The sequence below is a fragment of the Ranitomeya variabilis genome, chromosome 6 (genome assembly GCF_051348905.1).
Source record: "Ranitomeya variabilis isolate aRanVar5 chromosome 6, aRanVar5.hap1, whole genome shotgun sequence".
NCBI classification, from domain to species: Eukaryota; Metazoa; Chordata; class Amphibia; order Anura; family Dendrobatidae; genus Ranitomeya; species Ranitomeya variabilis.
Window position 1 is genome coordinate 29,450,305 of NC_135237.1, and position 19,297 is coordinate 29,469,601.

The 19,297-nt window shown below is 43.2% G+C and overlaps 1 protein-coding gene across 5 annotated transcripts in view; it reads left to right on the forward strand.

Moving 5' to 3' along the window:
* The window catches only part of DYNC1I1 (dynein cytoplasmic 1 intermediate chain 1), a 481,016-nt gene extending 465,953 nt beyond the window's left edge, over positions 1-15,063 (forward strand). For all 5 annotated transcript variants that reach the window (XM_077268126.1, XM_077268129.1, XM_077268125.1 and 2 more), the window contains one exon: positions 13,310-15,063. In XM_077268126.1, the coding sequence (XP_077124241.1) occupies positions 13,310-13,417 (108 nt within the window). In that variant the 3' untranslated portion in view covers positions 13,418-15,063. The remainder of the gene's footprint in view (positions 1-13,309) is intronic.
* Positions 15,064-19,297: the final 4,234 nt, after the last annotated feature.

Consider the following 19,297-nt stretch of genomic DNA (forward strand, 5'->3'; position numbering starts at 1 on the left):
CGTCTGGAAACACGGGAGTCCAAGATTTTTTCCACAACGTACTCCAACTCGCCCTCAACCAACACCGGAGCAGGAGGCTCAACGGAAGGCACAACCGGTACCTCATACCTGCGCAACAATGACCGATGAAAAACATTATGAATAGAAAAAGATGCAGGGAGGTCCAAACGGAAGGACACAGGGTTAAGAATCTCCAATATCTTGTACGGGCCGATGAACCGAGGCTTAAACTTAGGAGAAGAAACCCTCATAGGGACAAAACGAGAAGACAACCACACCAAGTCCCCAACACAAAGCCGAGGACCAACCCGACGCCGGCGGTTGGCAAAAAGCTGAGTCTTCTCCTGGGACAACTTCAAATTGTCCACTACCTGCCCCCAAATCTGATGCAACCTCTCCACCACAGCATCCACTCCAGGACAATCCGAAGATTCCACCTGACCAGAAGAAAATCGAGGATGAAACCCCGAATTACAGAAAAAAGGAGACACCAAGGTGGCAGAGCTGGCCCGATTATTGAGGGCAAACTCCGCTAAAGGCAAAAAAGCAACCCAATCATCCTGATCTGCAGACACAAAACACCTCAAATATGTCTCCAAGGTCTGATTCGTCCGCTCGGTCTGGCCATTTGTCTGAGGATGGAAAGCAGACGAGAAAGACAAATCTATGCCCAACCTAGCACAGAATGCTTGCCAAAATCTAGACACGAATTGGGTTCCTCTGTCAGAAACGATATTCTCCGGAATACCATGCAAACGGACCACATTTTGAAAAAACAGAGGAACCAACTCGGAAGAAGAAGGCAACTTAGGCAGGGGAACCAAATGGACCATCTTAGAGAAACGGTCACACACCACCCAGATGACAGACATCTTCTGAGAAACAGGAAGATCCGAAATAAAATCCATCGAGATGTGCGTCCAGGGCCTCTTCGGGATAGGCAAGGGCAACAACAATCCACTAGCCCGAGAACAACAAGGCTTGGCCCGAGCACAAACGTCACAAGACTGCACAAAGCCTCGCACATCTCGAGACAGGGAAGGCCACCAGAAGGACCTTGCCACCAAATCCCTGGTACCAAAGATTCCAGGATGACCTGTCAACGCAGAAGAATGAACCTCAGAAATGACTTTACTGGTCCAATCATCAGGAACAAACAGTCTACCAGGTGGGCAACGATCAGGTCTATCCGCCTGAAACTCCTGCAAGGCCCGCCGCAGGTCTGGAGAAACGGCAGACAATATCACTCCATCCTTAAGGATACCTGTAGGTTCAGAGTTACCAGGGGAGTCAGGCTCAAAACTCCTAGAAAGGGCATCCGCCTTAACATTCTTAGAACCCGGCAGGTAGGACACCACAAAATTAAACCGAGAGAAAAACAACGACCAGCGCGCCTGTCTAGGATTCAGGCGTCTGGCGGACTCAAGATAAATTAGATTTTTGTGGTCAGTCAATACCACCACCTGATGTCTAGCCCCCTCAAGCCAATGACGCCACTCCTCAAAAGCCCACTTCATGGCCAAAAGCTCCCGATTCCCAACATCATAATTCCGCTCGGCGGGCGAAAATTTACGCGAGAAAAAGGCACAAGGTCTCATCACGGAACAATCGGAACTTCTCTGCGACAAAACTGCCCCAGCTCCGATTTCAGAAGCGTCGACCTCAACCTGAAAAGGAAGAGCAACATCAGGCTGACGCAACACAGGGGCGGAAGAAAAGCGGCGCTTAAGCTCCCGAAAGGCCTCCACAGCAGCAGGGGACCAATCAGCAACATCAGCACCCTTCTTAGTCAAATCAGTCAATGGTTTAACAACATCAGAAAAACCAGCAATAAATCGACGATAAAAGTTAGCAAAGCCCAAAAATTTCTGAAGACTCTTAAGAGAAGAGGGTTGCGTCCAATCACAAATAGCCTGAACCTTGACAGGATCCATCTCGATGGAAGAGGGGGAAAAAATATATCCCAAAAAGGAAATCTTTTGAACCCCAAAAACGCACTTAGAACCCTTCACACACAAGGAATTAGACCGCAAAACCTGAAAAACCCTCCTGACCTGCTGGACATGAGAGTCCCAGTCATCCGAAAAAATCAAAATATCATCCAGATACACAATCATAAATTTATCCAAATAATCACGGAAAATGTCATGCATAAAGGACTGAAAGACTGAAGGGGCATTTGAAAGACCAAAAGGCATCACCAAATACTCAAAGTGGCCCTCGGGCGTATTAAATGCGGTCTTCCACTCATCCCCCTGCTTAATTCGCACCAAATTATACGCCCCACGGAGATCTATCTTAGAGAACCACTTGGCCCCCTTTATGCGAGCAAACAAATCAGTCAGCAGTGGCAACGGATATTGATATTTAACCGTGATTTTATTCAAAAGCCGATAATCAATACACGGTCTCAAAGAGCCATCTTTCTTAGCCACAAAGAAAAAACCGGCTCCTAAGGGAGATGACGAAGGACGAATATGTCCCTTTTCCAAGGACTCCTTTATATATTCTCGCATAGCAGCATGTTCAGGCACAGACAGATTAAATAAACGACCCTTAGGGTATTTACTACCCGGAATCAAATCTATGGCACAATCGCACTCCCGGTGCGGAGGTAATGAACCAAGCTTAGGTTCTTCAAAAACGTCACGATATTCAGTCAAGAATTCAGGAATCTCAGAGGGAATAGATGATGAAATGGAAACCACAGGTACTTCCCCATGCGTCCCCTTACATCCCCAGCTTAACACAGACATAGCTTTCCAGTCAAGGACTGGGTTATGAGATTGCAGCCATGGCAATCCAAGCACCAACACATCATGTAGGTTATACAGCACAAGAAAGCGAATAATCTCCTGATGATCCGGATTAATCCGCATAGTTACTTGTGTCCAGTATTGTGGTTTATTACTAGCCAATGGGGTGGAGTCAATCCCCTTCAGGGGTATAGGAGTTTCAAGAGGCTCCAAATCATACCCACAGCGTTTGGCAAAGGACCAATCCATAAGACTCAAAGCGGCGCCAGAGTCGACATAGGCATCCGCGGTAATAGATGATAAAGAACAAATCAGGGTCACAGATAGAATAAACTTAGACTGTAAAGTGCCAATTGAAACAGACTTATCAAGCTTCTTAGTACGCTTAGAGCATGCTGATATAACATGAGTTGAATCACCGCAATAGAAGCACAACCCATTTTTTCGTCTTAAATTCTGCCGTTCACTTCTGGACAGAATTCTATCACATTGCATATTCTCTGGCGTCTTCTCAGTAGACACCGCCAAATGGTGCACAGGTTTGCGCTCCCGCAGACGCCTATCGATCTGGATAGCCATTGTCATGGACTCATTCAGACCCGCAGGCACAGGGAACCCCACCATAACATCCTTAATGGCATCAGAGAGACCCTCTCTGAAATTCGCCGCCAGGGCGCACTCATTCCACTGAGTAAGCACAGCCCATTTACGGAATTTCTGGCAGTATATTTCAGCTTCGTCTTGCCCCTGAGATAGGGACATCAAGGCCTTTTCCGCCTGAAGCTCTAACTGAGGTTCCTCATAAAGCAACCCCAAGGCCAGAAAAAACGCATCCACATTGAGCAACGCAGGATCCCCTGGAGCCAATGCAAAAGCCCAATCCTGAGGGTCGCCCCGGAGCAAGGAAATCACAATCCTGACCTGCTGAGCAGGATCTCCAGCAGAGCGAGATTTCAGGGACAAAAACAACTTGCAATTATTTTTGAAATTTTGAAAGCAAGATCTATTCCCCGAGAAAAATTCAGGCAAAGGAATTCTAGGTTCAGATATAGGAACATGAACAACAAAATCTTGTAAATTTTGAACTTTCGTGGTGAGATTATTCAAACCTGCAACTAAACTCTGAATATCCATTTTAAACAGGTGAACACAGAGCCATTCCAGGATTAGAAGGAGAGAGAGAGAGAGAAAGGCTGCAATATAGGCAGACTTGCAAGAGATTCAATTACAAGCACACTCAGAACTGAAGGGAAGGGAAAAAAAAAAAATCTTCAGCAGACTTCTCTTTTCTCTCCTTTCTCTGTCAATTAATTTAACCCTTTTTGGGCCGGTCAAACTGTTATGGTTCTCAATGGCAAGAGAACATAGCCCAGCAAACATAAGTACTAGCTCTTGGAAGGATGGAAACTAAACTGACCATGAACTAAACCTGCCGCACAACTAACAGTAGCCGGGTAGCGTTGCCTACGTTTTTATCCCTAGACGCCCAGCGCCGGCCGGAGGACTAACTAATCCTGGCAGAGGAAAATATAGTCCTGGCTCACCTCTAGAGAAATTTCCCCGATAGGCAGACAGAGGCCCCCACATATATTGGCGGTGATTTTAGATGAAATGACAAACGTAGTATGAAAATAGGTTTAGCAAAATTGAGGTCCGCTTACTAGATAGCAGGAAGACAGAAAGGGCACTTTCATGGTCAGCTGAAAACCCTATCAAAATACCATCCTGAAATTACTTTAAGACTCTAGTATTAACTCATAACATCAGAGTGGCAATTTCAGATCACAAGAGCTTTCCAGACACAGAAACGAAACTACAGCTGTGAACTGGAACAAAATGCAAAAACAAACGAGGACTAAAGTCCAACTTAGCTGGGAGTTGTCTAGCAGCAGGAACATGCACAGAAAGGCTTCTGATTACAATGTTGACCGGCATGGAAGTGACAGAGGAGCAAGGCTAAATAGCGACTCCCACATCCTGATGGAAACAGGTGAACAGAGGGGATGATGCACACCAGTTCAATTCCACCAGTGGCCACCGGGGGAGCCCAAAATCCAATTTCACAACACAGTAGATAACACAGGATCCACCATTCACAATAGGTGATGTCACAGCTCACCTCCTCCTCCTGTACAATGACTGATAACACCTCTATATACAGTAGATAACACAGGATTCACCATTCACAATAGGTGATGTCACAGCTCACCTCCTCCTCCTGTACAATGACTGATAACACCTCTATATACAGTAGATAACACAGATCCACCATTCACAATAGATGATGTCACAGCTCACCTCCTCCTCCTGTACAATGACTGATAACACCTCTATATACAGTAGATAACACAGGATCCACCATTCACAATAGGTGATGTCACAGCTCACCTCCTCCTCCTGTACAATGACTGATAACACCTCTATATACAGTAGATAACACAGGATCCACCATTCACAATAGATGATGTCACAGCTCACCTCCTCCTCCTGTACAATGACTGATATCACCTCTATATACAGTAGATAACACAGGATCCACCATTCACAATAGGTGATGTCACAGCTCACCTCCTCCTCCTCCTGTACAATGACTGACCCTTGTCTACATCTGAGAATATGCCCCCATACAAGTCAACAGCAGAGCCAATCTAGTGCTGCATATTGGACTTTTTTTTATTATATAGTTTGCAGTATGAAAAATGGAAAGCATTATTAGCAAATAACAGTATAAAAAAACTGATTTAAAAAACAGGTGACAAACCAGTAGTACAGCCACGTCAGGTAACATTTTTACCCAATTCCTTCAGAATCCCATTGACTATTTACCATACACAGAAAATGCGGCTGCCAACCTTTCCGCCATATGGCGGCTTTTTCCAGGATATGTTATGTTCTCATTAACACCAAGTCACTTTCACAGTTATCACTGTATTTTCATTATAAACACCAGAAAATCTTCATGAGTTTGACGCTGAAAATTAATTTCAAGGGTGAAACATGACTGATTTTTTCCGCAGAAGGTACAAGTGGTAAGGACTGTGACGTAGCCAGACAGCGGGAAGATGGTTTGGCCGATTGCCTCGATTGCAAATTTTCTGGAAAACTTAAATAAATAAATAAATAAATAAATTAAACAAAATGTAAAAAGGAGGGTGAAAAACAGTTTTCAGGTTGTTTTTAAACAATGATCAGTCATAAAATAATGAAAATATATTCAAAGTGAAACACCACAAAGTTACATTTTTTTCAGTAGCTTCCCAATGGAGATCAGATTTAACGATGACATACTGATGTAGCATTTGGTATACTAATGTACACTAAAAAAAAAAAACATGTTGCAAAACGTTAATACTTAATGCAACAAAAGCCATTGAACCGGTATAGTTAGGTGGCGGGAAATGTTGCTGCGTCGTAGGTTTGTCATTTTAAGAAATACTACATGTGTACAAAACGATTGCCTGCTGTGAACGGCGCCCAGAACTTATGTTTGGGAGTGCTCATTTCTTAGGTATGCTCCATATGCACCAATTGGTCGAGAGGTGAGGGATAGGTTCATCCATGGAAGATATGGTTCTGCCCCAGCTCCTGCTAAGATTGTGGTTGGTAACGTACCTAAAAACTGTTTGTCACCTACAGTTATGGGGAAAGTATTTGCCTCCTTCCCGATTTGCTATTCTTTTGCATGTTTGTCACACGTACATGTTTCAGATCATCAAACAAATGTATCTATCAGACAAAGATAACACAAGTAATCACAAAAGGCAGTTTATAAATTAAGGTTCTACTATTAAGAGAAAAAGAAATCCAAACCTACAGGGCCCTGTGTGAAAAAGTGATTGTCCTCTAATCAGGGAGGGCATCAGCACCTGAGCAGGCAGTGGGGCCCACTCGCCATCGGGGACAATGGTGCTGGTGCCAGTGCTCACAAGTGGCCCCCTTCCCCCCGCTTGCTCAGGGGCTTGGCACTTGTGATACTTACCTCTCCCCGCTGCGGCGTGTTCTCACTGTGACGTTTCAGGTCAGAAGGTGCAATAACGTGACTAGAGTGCGCCATCTGCCTGTACAGTCACAGTGCAGAGAGCCGGAAGACGCTGATGCTGAGGAGTCCAGAGTGGAGCAGCGGCCAGCAAGGAGAGGTGAGTATTTCATTATTTATTTTTTTCTGTTTGTAGCAAAATATGGGGCCCATCATATACTGGAGCATCATATATGGGGTCCATTATATATGGAGCATCTTATGAGACCCATTATATATCGAGCATTTTATGGTGCCTATCATATACTGTATGGAGCACTATATGGGGCTCATTATACGCTATGTGGCCCATCCTATAATGTATGGAGCATTATATGGGGCCCATCATATACTGTAGTAAACATATGGGACCTATTATGTATAGAACAATATATGGGGCTCATTATACTGTATGGAGCATTATATGGGGCTCATAATGTTTGGAGCATATAAGGGGCTCATTACACTGTATGGAGCAATATATGGGACTCATTCTGTATGGAGCAATATACGGAACTCATTATTCTGTATGGAGCACTATGCAGTGCCTGTAATACTGTGTGGAGCAATATATCGGGGCCCATAATACTATATGAAGCAATATATGGGGCTCATTATACTGTATGGAGCATTATATGGGGCTCATTATGTTTGGAGCATTATCTGGGGCTCATTATACTGTATGGAGCAATGGGACATACACCTTCCAAAAAGTTAAACTTTTGTCTCACCAGCCCACAGCGTATTGTCCCAAAAGTCTTGATGATTTCTGGCAAAACGGAGACAAGCCTTTATATTCTTATTGCTCAGCAATGGTTTTCGTCTTGTAACTCTGACATGCAGGTAATTTTTGCCCAGTCTCTTTCTTAGGGGTCGTACCCATTTTTGAGAAAAACTTGAACCAATGTTATTCAATGGGTGACATCTCATCTGCGATTTTTTTCTCAGCTGAAATCGGACTGAGAACAAAATCACAGCATGCTGCGATTTTCTGCGTATCTCGGACGAGACTCGCCAATTCAAGTCAAGTGATGCGAGAAAAAAAATGCACAGCACTCGCACCATGCGAGTGCTGTCCTTTTTTTAAGCACCAATGTTTTTTGAAAAGCCAGTAATTCATGTGCAGTGTACTGTAAAATCACAGACAGGTTAGAATAAAATAGATATATACACATAGAATACATATGCACTGCTCAAAAAATAAAGGTAACATTAAAATCCCACATCCTAGATATCACTGAATGAAATATTCCAGTTGTAAATCTTTATTCATTACACAGTGGAATGTGTTGAGAACCTAAATAAAACCTAAAAATTATCAACGTAAATCACACCTTATATCCCACAGAGGTCTGGAGTTGGAATGATGCTCAAAATCAAAGTGGAAAATGAAGTTACAGGCTGATCTAACTTCAGTGGAAATGCCTCAAGACAAGGAAATGATGCTCAGTATTGTTGTGGCCACCACGTGCCTGTATGACCTCCCTATAACGCCTGGGCATGCTCCTGATGAGGCGGCGATGGTCTCCTGAGGGATCTCCTCCCAGACCTGGACTAATGCATCCGCCAACGCCTGGACAGTGTGTGGTGCAACGTGACGTTAGTGGATGGTGCGAGACATAATGTCCCAGATGTGTTCAATCGGATTCAGGTCTGGAGAACGGGTGGGCCAGTGCATAGCTTCAATGCCTTCATCTTGCAGGAACTGCTGACACACTCCAGCCCCATGAGGTGTGGTATTGTCCTGCATTAGGAGGAACCCAGGGCCAACCGCACCAGCATATGGTCTCACAAGGGGTCTGAGGATCTCATTTCGGTACCTAATGGCAGTCAGGCTACCTCTGCCGAGCACATGGAGGGCTGTGCACCTCTCCAAAGAAATGCCACCCCACATCATTACTGACCCACTGCCAAACCGGTCATGCTGAAGGATGTTGCAGGCAGCAGATCGCTACCCACGGCATCTCCAGACTGTCACGTGCTCAGTCTGAACCTGCTTTCATCTGTGAAGAGCACAGGGCCCAGTGACGAATTTGCCAATCCTGGTGTTCTGTGGCAAAGGCCAAGCGTCCTGCAAGGTGTTGGGCTGTGAGCACAACCCCCATCTGTGGACGTCGGGCACTCAGACCATCCTCATGGAGTCGATTTCTAACCGTTTGTGCAGACACATGCACCTTTGTGGCCTGCTGGAGGTCATTTTGCAGGGCTCTGGCAGTGCTCCTGTTCCTCCTTTGACAAAGGCTGAGGTAGCGGTCCTGCTGCTGGGTTGTTGCCCTCCTACAGCCCCCTCCACATCTCCTGGTAGCGCCTCCAGCCTCTGGACACTACACTGACAGACACAGCAAGCCACCTTGCCACAGCTCGCATTGATGTGCCATCCTGGATGAGCTGCACTACCTGAGCCACTTGTGTGGGTTGTAGAGTCCGTCTCATGCTACCACAAGTGTGAAAGCATAACCAACATTCAAAAGTGACCAAAACATCAGCCAGAAAGCATTGGTACTGAGATGTGGTCTGTGGTCTCCACCTGCAGAACCACTCCTTTATTGAGGGGGTCTTGATAATTGCCAATAATTTCCATCTGTTGTCTATTCCATTTGCACAACAGCATGTGAAATTGTCAATCAGTGTTGCTTCCTAAGTGGACAGTTTGATTTCACAGAAGTTTGATTTACTTGGAGTTATATTCTGTTGTTTAAGTGTTCCCTTTATTTTTTTGAGCAGTGTATATATATATATATATATTCTATATGTATATATCTATTCTAACCTGTCAGTGTGATTTTACTGTACACTGCACATTAATAACCAGCTTTTCTTCTATCAAATATATATAAATGTGTGTATTTTGACCAATATTTCCTTTGAAAACGGTGTGTAAATGACAGAACTGCTGTATGTAAAAGCTCATGTGAAAATCGCATTGCAATCGCAATACACTCGGATGTAAATCGGATGCTAGGGGTGAAAATCGCATTGTACTTGCATGACACTCATATAGCACTCGTCTGGTTTTTTTGGTCCGGAAATCGGACTGTTTTTTTTTCTCGCATATGGGAATGAGCCCTTATGGTGAAGTCATGAACACTGACCTTAACTGAGGTAATCGAGGCTTCAGTTCTTTGGATGTTGTTGTGGTCTTTTGTGACCTTTTGGATAAGTCATAGCAGCGCTCTTGCAGTAATTTTGGTCGGCCGGCCACTCCTGGGAAGGTTCACCACTATTCCATGTTTTTGTCATTTGTGGATAATGGCTCTCACTGGGATTCGCTGGAGTTACAAAATTTAAAAATTGCGTAATAACCTTTTCCAGACTGATAGATCTCAATTACTTTATTTCCTATTTGTTCCAAAAGTTCTTTGGATCGCAGGATAATGTCTAGCTTTTGAGGATCTTTTGGTCTACTTTACTTTGTCAGGCAAGCCCTATTTAAGTGATTTCTTGATTGAAAACAGGCATGGCAGTAATTAGGCCTGGGCGTGGTTAGGGAATTTGAACTCTGCTTCCCAAATATGTGATAAACCACAGTTATTTTATGTGTTAAGTGTGTGTGTGCACAATCACTTTTTCACACAGGACCCTGTAGATTTTGATTTCTTTTTCCTTTAATAATAAAAACCTGCATGTAAAAACGGCATTTTGTGTTATCGTTGTCTAATTTTTAGATTTGTTTGAACGTCTGAAACATTTAAGTGTAACAAACAAGCAAAGAATAAAAAATCAGGAAGGGGACAAACACTTTTTTACACAACTGTATGACTTTTTAGAACGGTTGTGTGCAGCCTGATCGTGATGAGCGATTGCATGAATCTTCACTTTCACCATGCATTCCTGTAGGCTTGCTTCATCATATCTGGTTGGTAGACCCTAGATCAAGTCAATCTTTTTGGCCAAGGTAGTGATGTTTGAAGACTTTGATTGTCTTGTCTTCTTGCTGGTCGCCCAGTTACTCTTCTCCCTTTATCTTCTCTCCACGATCTGGCTTTTCTCAATGTACTTCTGAGGATTGACGTGGTCATTCTTGCGTTATATCTGCTGAGTATAGATGAGGACCTACTTGTTTGGTTCACATTCTCAAATGTCACCTTCAGACCAAAAGTTCATAACCATCAGAACTTATTCTTTATTGTTCCATTTTTGGACTGTAACCAAAACAAAGCCTGGAAGTTTTCTGAACTGTTTATTGGTATATTGACAACGTAAGTAGATACAATAACAAAAAAAAAACAAAGCTAAAACCAAGATCCATTTTGGGTTCGACTAAGTTGGGAAGACCCAATGGGTGAGATTGGCACGAGGGTCCCCTACTGTATAAGTGTGTGAGAATAGCATCTCTGTAAAATGAAGCAAGGAGACCGCCATCATCTTGCGAGACCGCAATGCATTCTTGGGACTGGAGCATCACTAAATGCCTCGCCTGGATCCAGGGGCCGACGGAAGGTGAGTATATAACTATTTTTTATTTTAATTCTTAACAGGGATATGGTGCCCACATTGCTATATACTACATGGGCTGTGTTATATACTGCGTCTCTGTGCTATATACTAGGTGGGCTGTGCAATATATTACGTGGCTGTACAATATACTACGTAGCTGTGCAATATACTACGTGAGCTGTTATACACTACGTGGCTGTTATATACTGTGTGAGCTGTGCTATATACTGCGTAGTTGTACAATATACATGGCTGGGCAATATACTACATGGCCTGTACTATATACTGCATGGGCTGTGTTATACGCTGCGTGGGCTGTGCTATACACTATGTGGCTGTGTTGTATACAGCGTGAGCTGTGCTATATACTACGTGGCTGTTATATACTATGTGGGCTGTGCTATATACTACGTAGTTGTGCAATATACTATGTGGCCTGTACTATATACTACGTGGGCTGTTATACACTGCGTGGCCTGTGCTATATACTACGTGGGCTGTGGTATATTTCTCTGCTGTATCTGTGCATCATGAATCGTGGTATGCGTTAAAGAGGGGGGCCCACTGAGACTCTTTTGCCCGGGACCCTCAAAAACCTGGAGCCGGCCCTGGCTTCACTGATTGTTCGCGGCCGGGCGTGACCAATCAGCGACAGGTGCAGTCCGTCCGCGAATTGGCACAGAATTTGAACCACGCTTCGCTAATTGGTCGCGCCCGGCCGGCCGAATCCTGTGTATAAATTGCATTATTCTGTAAACTTCATAAATAAACTACATACATATTCTAGAATACCCAATGCGTTAGAATCGGGCCACCATCTAGTAGTTTTATAAATAGGCATAATTGTGCTTTGCTTTCAACTCTGGCACTGTATTAAAGAGGATCTGTCACTTGCCCAGAATAAGTGAAATACCTTGTAAAAATCTGTGAGCTCCCCCAATTCTGCAGCTCTTTTCCATTTTCCACTGCGTCACTCCTTTGAAGAGATATTCCCATTTGCCTTTTCTGGAGCAAAGCATGTGACGTCTCTGCTTTGCAGTCCAAGTCGGTGTTTCTTCACACATTGTTTTGGAGTTGTGTTCCTTCACTCCTCCTCTTCCAGATGCTGCCAATCACAGCTCAGCAAATTATCAGTCTCAAACGCAGCTAAGCAGAAATCCGCAACATCTAGGAGGAAAGACTCTTTCACCAGCTATCTGAGCATTTCTTCAGAGATTTCCCATGCTACGCTCAAGAAAAACTAAATGTGAATATCTTTACAATAGAGTGACGCAGTGCAAAATGGGAAAGAACAGAATCAGTTGAGCTCTGGGATTGCTAAAAAGGATTTCACACAATTTTTGAGCAAGCGACAGGTCCTCCTCAACTGGGGTCAAACAATTAAGATAATAGATACAGGATAACAGTTTGCTAAATTGTTTGGGTTCACTTTTAGATTAATACTATTTTACAAAATGAGTACTCTAGTTTGAGTCCGAATATTCCATGGTTGACTTGCAGGAAAATATGCAAAATGTTTGAAGTCAACAAATCCAAAATTTTACCTTCTTCACACTTCTAAACCATCCAGTTACTGCTCTTCCTGTAGTCACATTGATGTCTCATTTTTAATCCCCAGTGAGAAGCATTTTTTCTCCCATTGACATCTAATAAGAACCAATTTCTATAAATGGAGAAGACTTGGACCTGTAATAAACCTTTCCATCCATAGTCTGCTTCACATCATGATGGAGGAGTAATCTGCAAATCCATTGTACTTCCCAGAAAAGTTGTTCTCTTCAACCATTATAGGCAAAATAAATTTCCTCTTTCAAACCTTGTATAAAAAAGAACCCCCAAAAAGTTGATAGTCTGTTAGTAAGCAGCCAGAAATATATCTAAAAAGGGTAAGAACCAGGCAGACAAACAAGCAGACCTTTCTACAGGTGGTGGAGAGCAGCTGTAGCTTCTGGGATAAGAAGCCTAAGAAAACAAATAATTGCCGTAATTTACACATTGGTGAGAACTTGCCTAACTAGACATAATGAAAAGCTTCCCAGAATTCTTTACCCATCAGATGATGTATAAAGATCAATTCGCTTTCCTATTTCTGTCTCTGCAGTTTGCTGTTCCACACAGTGATGAATGGGGACGGCTTGCCCGTACTTTGGTTGAGATCCGTGCCAATCGGGGCGACGGCGAGGAAGAAGCCGTAGAACTCTCAAGCTAATCGCCCAATGTATGCCACAACCAGCACAGTATCTATAAATGAATGTACCGATTTCTCTATTTTTGCTGTGATCTTTCAAAGCGCTGACTGTTTCCATTTACCTTCAGCTTCTTGTTTAAACAGTGCACAACGCAGCCGAGACATCCTGTCGTCTCTCTATATTGTGCAGACAATCTACACCTCTCGTCTGCTGTCCTTCCCTGGTCTACAAACATTTCACTCTGTGCCAGTATTTTAATTAAGTATATCAGAGCCAGCAAGCATTATTCATGAAAAAAATCATAGTTATTGCTCCAGTAGAATGACACAGACTGGTAAATTCAAGCCCCAGACATTAATATTCTTTCGAAACATGGGAATGAGGGTGCCTGCAAGAACAAAATCGCTGGCAATGGCGAGCAACAAGGGCCACATTTTTCTTGGTAGGTAGCACTAGTAGTCATAGGAAGATGAACTCTCCGCTTAAAGTGCTCAAACACCTTCCATAAATGTTGACCAACCTTACACAATACACATGAAAGCTCAACTTGGCATGTTTATTTTTCCAATGCGGAGTAAGGCCTTTGGTAGAAAACACAATGATTGGTCTTTGAAAATCAACATGCCCAATCCTTCGGTTGACTTTTGTAATATGTATCAGGAGCCTTTAGTTTGTCAGAGCAGGCTCAAAATGTGTCAATCATTGCAGTTTGCCTTCCTACTCTCTTCTTGGTAGCTTTTACAAAGGTTCTCAACTGATAAATCGCATATATTAAATCTGGGCTCATTACTCATGCATAAAAGGAATTTGATTGAGCAGAACAAAGCTGTTTTTGAAATCTTATTATAGGTCCTCAGTCTTGACTTGTGTTGGTCCAACTGCAAAGACCGCCATTGAGTAGTACAATGTACACACCGCAGCCTCGTTCCTCAAGTGAATGCGATGAGCTACACTACCAAGTCCAACCACTTGTACGGATGAGCCTACGTAAACAATGTGCTGATCGGCAGGTGTCCCGGAGGTTGGACATACACCAACTAAACATTGATGGCCTATACAAAACATAGGATATTCAAGGCTAGGAAAAATATTCACTGGAATTGATCTTTAAGGTGGATGAGACCCCATCTGATCTGTATCCGGTGTATCATAACAAGGTCAATTAAAATAATTAGATCAGGATTCTCTCTGATGATGCCTCAGCTATGGGACAATAGGGTGATCAAGTGTTAGCCACGTAAGCCTCAGAAGTGGGATAGAACCGTAGAAGTAGGGGTCCTCCCAGTGCACTTAGTTTCATCAGAAGACTTGACTCTTCCAGACATTTTGAAGTAGATCTGGCATCAACTGTTTTAGAACTACAAGGCCCATCATGCTCTGGCACTTAGAACCGCTGTAGAACGCTAGCTTGCCTACTGCTGTCCTATGAATTCATGCCTAGCACAGCTATATTAAATCCATACAGAGCGAGATATGATTGTATACAGATGTGTTTTCCTGAAATTGGACCAGGCTGAAGACCTCAGATGTGGTCTCTCACTTGGGTTTTTTTGAACTCTACATTCGTATTCTACCATCGACGCTGCGTCGTATTTATTGCGGTCGGCTTCATGGAACTTATTTATTTGAAATAATTATAATAAACGATTCTTTACCATGAACATAACGAGTCCGGCCTTATCTGTAATCTGCTGCAAAGACTGCATAATTCTTTCCCCCCTTCGACCCAAAAAAGGGATTACAATAGGCTGTTTGTACAAGGACTAGGAAGTTGAAGGGAATAGGCTTTCAAGCAGCCATTACTTCAGAGCATTGGAGCAATATTTCTTAAACCGTTTGGGCGCAGTTGATTTCATGGAAGGTTATATTAACAGATTGTGGTCCAAGAACGACACCGGAGAGACCCATAAAACATAGTTAAGAAATGCCTTACAGATCTGACGTTTCCTTCATAGGATAATATACGAGGCCTGGATGTTTTTTTTTTAGCCCGACGCATAAGAACACAGTTCATATAATACATCGGCAAGAGACCGAAAACTTCAGCCTTCAGCTCGTACAAAAGGAAATACTTAGAACAGCCAAACTTCATGTCACTAATCATTTATATCCTACTAACTGGCGGCTCCTCATCGGCCGTGGGAGATATAGAGACGGGTTATTTCCTTGCATTATTAGACTTCTTTTACAGGTAAAATGTTTATTTTAGGAAGTAGGAAAAAAATATTAACTTTGGTTTTTGCTGCCCCCAGACAACAAAACAGGAATAGACAGAGGTGTAACTTTTAGCTGCTGGGTCCAAATACAAAATGTATTATGGCACCATGAGCCATTTAGAATACTGGTTTCTTCCGTGGTTATGGGGTTTTTGGGCCCATGGGCAACTGCTACCTCTGCACCCCGTTATCACTACACCTTAGGGTAAAGCTAATAAGAAGAAGGGGCACCAAAGTGGCTCAGAAGTTAACACTATAGCCTTGCCTGCCTGAGGTTCTTGGGTCAAAACCCACCAAGGACAACATCTGCAAGGAGTTTGTATCTTGTCGTGTTTGTGTGGGTTCCTCCAGGTTCTCCGGTTTCCTCCCACACGCCAAAGACATAGGGAATATAGATTGTGAGTCACAACGGCACTGTGGAAATTAATGATGCTATATAATGAAAATAATTAGTTGAAAAATGACCAGGTAAATTTACAATACTTTTATGACCACAACCCTCCCCATAAAAATATTCCAAAGTTCAGTCCCTATTACTGAAAACTTTTTTTCCTCTTACATTTAAGCTTAGCCGCAGCCCATATTCTACGGCATCTAATAATTTGGGAAAACAAATACCTACAAAAATAGTTTGGAACTGGATCTCTACATGTTCCAGCTCTCAGAAATAAAGGGCACAAGGGTTTTCAGATCTTGAGGAATGATGGCCGACACTAATATCCATCACTATGGATGCCTTGAATATACTTCAGGTGATGTTGCTTCAAAAAGCAATGAAGCAGGAAGGTCTTGGCCGTTTTTTGAAGAACACATGAAATAGGTGATGTTGGCAGAACACTACTCCAGTGGAGTCAGATATATGGAGCCGTTATACTAAGGACGTATCACCAAAGAGATTTTTAGTGGCATGATTGCCAGTATAGATGAGCGGACCCATGGAAGTTCGGATTCTGGTAACAGACCCAAAATGTATTCCAAAGTTTGGTTTGGGTATCAGAACTTGAACCAGAACCCAATTGAAAATAATGGGAACCGGAATTTTTGAGCTCTCTCTCTGAGTTCCCATGGAACACTGAACATTGCAACAGACTTCTGGGAGAAGTTTGTTTTTGGCGTTTAGCACCGGACAATAACCGTCTGGTACAAACCCTGAACTTTTAAGTTTGGTTTCGCTCATCTCTAACAGCCACCGTAGATGTCAGACATCTCAATCTCGGGTTTTGTTTAAAGGGAATCTGTCACCCCAAAATTCGCATAAAAGCTAAGGCCACAGGCATCAGGGGCTTATCTACAGCATTCTGTAATGCATTCTGTAATGCTGTAGATAAGCCCCCGATGTAACCTGAAGATGAGAAAAAAGAGTTTGATTATACTCACCCAGGGGCGGTCCTGGTGCTGTCCGATCCGATGGGCGTCGCGGGTCCAGCGCCCCCCATCTTCATACAATGACGTCCTCTTTGCTTCATGCCGCGGCTCCTGCACAGGCGTACTATTATCTGTCCTGTTGAGGGCAGAGCAAAGTACTGCAGTGCGCAGGTGCCGGAAAATGTCAGAGAGGCCCAGCACCTACGCACTGCAGTATTTTGCTCTGCCCTCAACAGGACAGATATAGTACGCCTGCACAGGAGCTGCGGCATGAAGCAAAGAAGAAGATGTCATCGCATGAAGATGGGAGGCGCCGGACCGCGGTGCCCATCGGACTGGACCACAGCGGGACTGCCCCTGGGTGAGTATAATCTAACTCGTTTTTCTTATCTTTCAGGATACATCGGGGGCTTATCTACAGCATTACAGAATGCATTACAGAATGCTGTAGATAAGCCCCCGATGCCGGTGGCCTTAGCTTATAGGCGAATTTTGGGGTGACAGATTCCCTTTAACAATAAGGCTACGTTCCCACAATGAGTATTTGGTGCATTTTTTATTGTTGCAGATTTTCTGCATCTATTAGGTAAATTAAGTTACCGTACTCGCATTTTTTTTTTGTGACCCTATGGTGAAAATCTGCACAGAAATCTCAGCATATACTCAACTTGAGATGTTGTGGTTTGGAAGCGCACACTGCAGGTAAGAAAAAAAGCAAATTGGGCACAAGATTTCTATAAATCCCACTCACTTTGCGGAAACTGTAAAGCACTTCATTTTTTTTTTGAGCAGTGAAAATATGCAAAGCCAAAAATCTCATCGTGGGAACTTGGCCTAAGAGATTCCTTAGAAGCCTAAATGTTTTTATATAAATTTTTACTAAAAAATAGACATGAAGTTTAAGAAGAAACCCTGTAATGTTGTAAGAGTTGACGGCAAGGCTACTTTCTGGTCTCGTGGGTAAGGGGAAGTCATTGTATGTTTTCTCACAGGAACTAAGAGGCCCAAGGACAAACAATGATGGAGGAGTAATGGTCGCAGGCACTTTTTCAAATAGTACTTTTGGCACTATGCATTCCTGGATAACATTTTTGTAGCCTCAAAATATAAAATTCAAGATTCATTCAGACGAGATGGGAAGTGTGATTATTAACTTTGCGCAACGCATTTAGTCTTCTCCAGTGTTCAATGGTGGCTTGCTGTGCTCCGACCAATGCTTGGCTTTGTACATGGCAATTTCAATTTTGGGTTCATTTGATGTATCTCGGGGTTCATTAATCACATGAAGAACAGTTGACTGTGCCTATATTCCTCGGTAAAAAGTCAGTGGCTATGGAAGCTCAACTGGTCAAGGGTCAAAGTGTGTAAAGTCCTCAGTTGCAGGTTTCACATCAAATTTGAAACTTTTTCATTCTCAAAATTTGCAGTTTCCAATGTCCAAATCAGTTCTACCAAGGCAAAATTGTGGAAGACTTTGGCATGTCCCAAACTATAGCACTGTATAGATTCAGTGAGATGTCTCCATCATAGAGACACCACGGTCTTCTCTGCGAGCAATGAGTTTGGTGAACATGGACATCCACAGATATAAAAAGGGAAGGGAGCTTGGGGAGGAGAGGATGGGGGAGAGTCTACATATTTTTGTATGTGTAGAGCAAATCAACAGAAAATAGACAAAAATGTGCAGACGATACGGAGATTGTCCTCTGTTCTAGTTTATTAGACTCATTATGACTTCTGACATTTACTGCATTGTCAAAATAAAAATTACCGTAATTGACCATTATCGATCAATAAAAACCCTTAAAGATTAACGGCATCTTGTACACAAAGACAATTGTTCCTAGGATTGACTGTAGATCTGAGGAGACAACCATCAATGATCACCACAAAAGGATATTGGTCAATTGCTAAATGCGCTGGCCGGCACAATTCCTGACGAATGATAAAAATCACCGATTAGCAAGGCAGACGTTGTTACAGTACATGGATTCTCTACGGTTCATTCATATGGCCTAATTCATTGGTCTAGCTTCCGATCACAAGAAGCCGACTTATTGTAGCGTCATCCACGACAGATATCACTTGTTTCGTGGAGGTCACCAATCGGAGATATACACAATCGAGCATGTGGCTTCTTGGAACCGGTCACCTGATGTTCCTCAGTCATGGTGTCACCCACAAATAACGGCCTCCATCCATCGTACAAAACTACAAGCTTTGTGGAGCCAGATGGGATCTCATAGGAATTACTGGTTCTGTCTACTGGAAAAATATAGATCTTTGTACCGTCTTTGCCAGTAGATAGACGCAAAATCG